Source organism: Talpa occidentalis, unplaced genomic scaffold, assembly GCF_014898055.3.
Source record: "Talpa occidentalis isolate TD23 unplaced genomic scaffold, MPIMG_talOcc4v2.1 talOcc4.8, whole genome shotgun sequence".
Lineage (NCBI taxonomy): Eukaryota > Metazoa > Chordata > Mammalia > Eulipotyphla > Talpidae > Talpa > Talpa occidentalis.
The window spans coordinates 9,088,017-9,094,151 of NW_023605194.1; the positions used below are offsets into that span (position 1 = coordinate 9,088,017).

Consider the following 6,135-nt stretch of genomic DNA (forward strand, 5'->3'; position numbering starts at 1 on the left):
TTTTCAGTCCAATCAACATCCATTTGTTGCTGTTGGGGAGCCTGAGGGCATTTCCTGGAAGTTTTCAGCCTCCAGCTGAAGAAGAAAGCTTTTTTAGGATGTGTTCGCCACCCCCTTCACCTGCAAACACACAGGCATGAAAACATCCATGGTAATTCTACAGAAGTGGCGAAGGTCAGTATGGGTTGATGGAAGTCGCTCACCTGGAATGAGATGAATCCTTCCTTTGCATGCTTAGAACAAATTGACTGGCTTCCATAGCAGTGGGCTCAAGCCAGGATGGTGGAGCCAGACTATGACTTGAACTGCAGACGTTGTTGTAGCAACTAGCTAGGCTGGAACTTCATTTCTAGAATTTCTTTACCCATTTCTTTTCAGATTTGGGTTGGCCACAAGAGAAATTTGCATGAGAGTTTGAAGGCACAAACAAAATAGGAGACTTTTCTTTTTTTTTTTTTAATGCATAGGCCAGGCACTGACAGTCCATGCATGTTGTCACCCACTTGGCATGTGGCAGCAGCTGGCCCACACCTTCTCTGGCTCACCCCACCTCTCTTCCAGCTTCTCCAAATCCTGGGCCAGGAGCATGTTCGACTCCATGTGAGTGGGCCCCCACTTGCCCTGCAGGTCATCTGCATCGTCAGGTTTGGAGATTGTGAGAGACAGAGGCAGCTCTGGATTGTCTCCATTCTCTGCCACTTTTCATCTCTCTTCCTTTCCAGTTGTCAGAATGGCTGACTTCTAGCTCAGCATCAGATGTAGAGGCAGCGGACTTAATGGATTGCCAGCAAACTCCCTCCTTTGCCTGAGGTCTAATTCCTGTAATGACCCTGTATCACTCAGAGTGCTTCTGCATCTCTGACTGTACCCTAATGGATGCAGTCTGGGTCAGAGAAAGTCCAGTCAGGTAGCACCAGGAAACGACATTCCATACAAGTCTCAAAACACAGTAAAAGACATATTGAGACCCAGCTCCTTGGCCAAGGTAGATGGTAGTGCTGTAGTACTTTCTAATGACAAGTTAGAAATCAAGACAGAAGAAATGAGCAATCTGTCCTCATTTCAGTGGCGCCTTTCTTTCCTGCTCCTTGGTAATCTCTTTGCTTTTGTTTACCACCTCTTACGAAGGAGGTGTGTGTGTTAGGTATGTGTTAATCACTTAACTGAGATAACCAGGTCACATGGATAGGATAACTAACTAAGCTGGTGGAGTGGTTTTCCAGCATTTGGACAAATCTCTTAGTACCAGTTAGGAAGTGATAAAACTGTGGTCAGTAGACTTGGGTTTTCTGCACCTGAGCTGGATCCTGCAGACCACTCTCTCTCAATAGCTGTCCTGGGAAAGGCTGTTCTCTTGTTTTTATTTTACTAAAGGGACCTCCATACCAAAATCTTGGTTCCTGTCCATTCATTCTCACCCTTTGATGGTTCATTAGTATTTGCTTATTTGTTTACTTTACAAATGGATCTGTGCTAGTCCTAGCGACATAGCTATGAACAAAGCCAACCCGTTCCGAACAAAGCCAACCCGTTCCTGTCTCACGGACACTTAATTTTATTTGAAGAGGCAGACATTAAGCAACTGATTGCATGGCATTTAAGTATAACAGTGGTGAGCCCAGCAAGGGAGAGGTGTTAGGAGGTGAAAGTCAAACAGGCAGATCTGGCCTGCTCCAGGAGTCAGGTAGCAGCACAGGGTCACAGTAAGGGGCTGGCGCAGCAGCGGGTGACCGAGTGCATGTCCTGACCTCCAGAGGAGGCCTGGGGTTGGCTGGTTATGGTTAGCAAGCTGACGTTTTCCAGGACAGCCAGATGGCCCCTCCCTGCCTGGCACACACACTTCTACCTTTAGGCACCAGGGCTTGGCACCTTCAGATGGTGCTTCTACACGTGACTTCTGAGGGGACTACGTGCTGACAGACTCATGGCCAGACATAAGACAGGAGGGTCTCATGTCTGTTTCCACAAGGGAAGCGTCGCCCATTCAGAGAAGCACTAGCTTCTTGAATCAGAGCAAGAGAAGAGAGGAAGCCTCTGTGGAAAATGATCTGCATCTGACAACAAATAAGAAATCTCTCAAACACGAGTCTCCTTTTTAGAAAAAGTCAGTGGTGACAGCACTGTAGTTGATTCTCTGCCTCCTCATCTGCCCTATTCCTCCCTCATCCCTCCTCGGGTCTGGCCAGGTTCCCCCTAGTCAGTTATGATAGCCTCAGCAGTGATGGGGCAATGCACTTACTTCCCTGTCAGTGCCTCCTCACAGCTAAGATGTGCATAGGGGTTCAGGGGGGTTCACTGCTCCTTCAGCACAGTGAGGGCAGGGGAGTCTGTGCGGGGGACGGGGTGGGGGGGTGGAGGTGTGCACGGTGTACCTCCCCAGGAGAGCACGTCACGGAGCAGGTAGGTGCATTTGGCTTTTTTAACACTTCCATAGTTAATTGCTCTTTTCCTGCCTTCTTTCTCCTGGCCTTGTGCTACTAATACATAACCTAATAGCTTCATTTTTTTTTTTAATGGCTGGCACCTGAAACATCACTTTATGCATGTCGATTAGTCTCAGAACATTTTGGGGTTGTTTGTCTGAATCCAAAAATATGAAAGACAAATATTTTCTCTGTTTTTTGTTTGTTTGTTTTTTTCTTTTTTCTTTAACTGTTCATCGCCATAGGCCTCCCAGTAACACTGGATTCAGGAGACAGAGCATTGATGGTGAAAAACAAGCTGAACCAGTTGTAGTTTTAGATCCTGTTTCCACACATGAAGCCCAAACCAAAGACCAGGTCATTGAAAAAGATCCAGCTCAACGCAAGGAGGGTGAAGATGACGTGAAGCCAGCTTGCAAAGAAGAAAGCATTGAAACAATAAGAGACACAGACAGCTCTCACTGCTGATCGGTGAACAGAAGTAAACAGAAGACGGATGTGCCTGGAGTCCTTTTCAATAAGCACATGACTAGTCTGGGAGTGCTGGCGTGGGCTATCGGGTGTATTCAGAACACAGGTTCTTTTCTGAAGTCACTTTTGTAAGTAGTTCAGCTATATACATAAGTAAGTTGTTTAGCAAAGTACACATTCTAGTGGTTTTTGGTTTTTGATCTTATAGGGATAAGATTTTTCCTAGTTACTGTATTAAGTGTGACTGCCTTTAGAAGATTACAAAAAAAATTCAGATGATATCTTTTAAGGTAATGTGCATACCACTCATCAAATGAATTGCTGAACGTTTATAGCACTTGTGAATAATGGATCAATAGAACTGACCAACTGAAGGGGATTTAAAAATTTCTGAAAGAAGCTTCTGTTTTGGGTCTGTTGCTCTTTTGATGGAGAAACTGCAGCAGCATGGAAATTGTTAGGCACTGTGGCATATAGGTCACTTTCTAGGATGTACTGAGATATGCTTCAAAAAATCAGGCACTGCCATCCAGCTAGCAGTCCCATAGCCAGCGTTAATTATTCACACTGCTACTGATGGGATGGAAAATACATGTTTCTGGTTGTGTCCAAAGCCTCCCGAGGACTTTGGTGGGACTGCTCTGGTGGCTTGAATGGAGAATCACAGTAAAAGGCTGAACCTGTGAATTTAAGAGTATTATCTTAGTAAACCAGGAGCTCTGTATGATGAGTTAATTATGTCTTTCTCACGGACTAGTATGGCACAAGTACCATATTTTGTTACATTTTTCATGTACAGTGAAGATAAGCGACAACCACACAATTTCCTTGCTTCACTGCTGTTTTACATTACACAGGTTTGTTGTTGTTGTTTTTTTAAGAAATTAAGTGGTAGTTAGTCTCTAAAAATACAATATTTCAGGCTACCACAGTGACTAAATAGAAACGTAATCAGGGATTTTTTTTTCAACTTATGCAGCTTTTCAAAGTTGATTGTTTCAAAATTGGTGTTTATTTAAAATAAGTGGTAATGTACTTGAATGCATTTTTTTCATGACAATGATTCAGTAATGGTAATTTTACTATTAAAGGGAGTGAAAGGCTTGGTTTTGTTAGCATGGCTCAGCATGTAGCTGTCAGGTGTTTCTCACCTAAGGGCAAAAGAAAATGATAGTAATAATTGCAGTTGTATTTTATTTTTGCACGTGTGCTAAGGCTTGAGGAGGTGGGTAGGCAGGTAAATGTACTTCCTAAATTTGGAGATAATTATCTTTCTATAAGTTCGTTATGCTTGACTGTTTCCATGTTCTTCCAGTGATGATTTTACAGTTACTTACCGGTTTACTCATGGGGAATTAAAAGGTAATGGTTTTCAACTGTAATTTTCCCAAATTGAATAATACTGCTATATGATATAATAGCTATCAACTGCATTAATTCACCTAAATGAGTTCTGATAATGCTGTGATTTGAACTCTCTGCTCCACACTTATTAAAAAGCACCAAGAGTTTCCCAATTAAGGCCAATTGTGGTTATTGACATTTTTGGTTTAGCTTCCTAATCTTGACATTCTTTAATAAGAATATCATAAAGGAATTGATAACTTTAGCAGTTTTTAATAACTCACAACGTGGTTTGCTGGGGGAATTTTATTCCATGTTTCTTCAGCTTTTCCTTCCTGGTCCTTGTGTCTGCCGGTTGGTCTGTTGTCGTATCTCACACACAGTTATAAAGACTCGCGTGCTTGCCATCTGTTATTTCATCATGCACATCGTCAGGATAAAGCAGTTATGAACACCCTCATTTCCAGGGTGAGAAATTAACCATTTGGTGAGATGTGTTCACTGGACCCGACAGCAGTAACTTGTATTGTGCCAATGTTCTTGCCTTTCTAAGTTGCTCTCTGTCCTTCTCCATGATGACAAAGCATTTCAACTCCATTTTATATAAGTGTATTTGCTGGAGACTGTTCTTCACCTTTTTCTGAGTGATTTTTATAATAATAATCCATGCCCTATAGTTTTGTCCTTTTTGCCTAAGTTTTGAGAAAGTTCGCCCTGCTAGGGTGCATCACCAACAGCAGACTGGGGCGGAGAGGGGACTTACCTTTAAGTTTTTAGCTCTTTGCACCACTTACACTGTTCTGCAGTTGGAAGGGAACCCCACGTTGGAAGGGAACCCCACGTTGGAAGAGTTTTTCGTTTTCTCTATATGATAATTGATTTTTCCTTCTGATTTGGAAATGTGAATCATGGCTCATCCACCGCAGAGTTTTTGTAACTAATGTTGATACACTTTTATAGCTAGTGAGGCAAACGGACAGATGTACTTTATACTCTTGCTGTTTAAAGAAGAGAAAGAAAATGTCTCCCTTTTCTGAAAGAATAAGAACTTAATTAAAATTCTAGCTCCCTTTTGTGTCTGAGCTAGTCCCAAATGAATGCCTCTCCCACAGCAACTCTGGCAGTGACTGGTCCTGTGGAAATTCTGACTGTTAGGAGCCACCAGGCCTTGGACACACAGCCTTGTCTGACCTGAGTAGAAAGGGTGGCTATTGGCTACTAACTGGTCATTCCTCCCACCTTCCCTTGATTAACAGTTGCTTGTCAATAGAGCAATACAGGTTCTGTGATGCCAACCAGTGTTGCCCATTCCCAGAGGGAACTCACCACGCAGCCAGTTGCAGGTCACGCTTGGAGAGCAAGGCCCTGGCTCTGCCATAGGCCATTAAGTTCCCCCATTAGTATTCATCAAAGGGAGAACTCCTCAGTGTGCTTAGTTAAAACTTTATGGAATGTAGCAGAAATCTACATTTGGCCAGCTCTGCCACAGGGCATTGCCTAGCAATTGATTTCACTTTTGGGAAAAGCAAACAAACTGTCTTCATGGAGAAACTAAATCATATCAAGCAGCTGGACATTATTATATCTATAGATATGTGTTTGAACACGTCTACCTCTGCACAAGTCTGCTGTGACCCCAATGCTGACTGACAACAGAGGTGGTTCAGTCAACCTATATGTTGGCTTGTTTTTAATCAGCTCTTAAATGCTGTTATGTGAATATTGGGGCACTTATTACCTTAATATTTATTCATTTGCTAATGTGCTTTTGCATTTTCACCCATTCTTGTTCCAAAAAGGGGCTGATGAGACCCACAAGGATATAAATAATATCTTTTAGAAAAAGTAAAATTTAGAAAGAGGAGGGAGTCAGGAAAGTGGGCATTAAGGGCAGGAA

The 6,135-nt window shown here is 42.8% G+C and overlaps 1 protein-coding gene across 2 annotated transcripts in view; it reads left to right on the forward strand.

The window, feature by feature from the left end:
• Positions 1–4,687, forward strand: part of SHTN1 (shootin 1) — a 95,414-nt gene extending 90,727 nt beyond the window's left edge. For both annotated transcript variants that reach the window (XM_037496556.2, XM_054690433.1), the window contains exon 17: positions 2,669–4,687. In XM_037496556.2, coding sequence (XP_037352453.1) covers positions 2,669–2,891 — 223 coding nt within the window. In that variant the 3' untranslated portion in view covers positions 2,892–4,687. The remainder of the gene's footprint in view (positions 1–2,668) is intronic.
• The last annotated feature ends 1,448 nt before the right edge of the window (positions 4,688–6,135 follow it).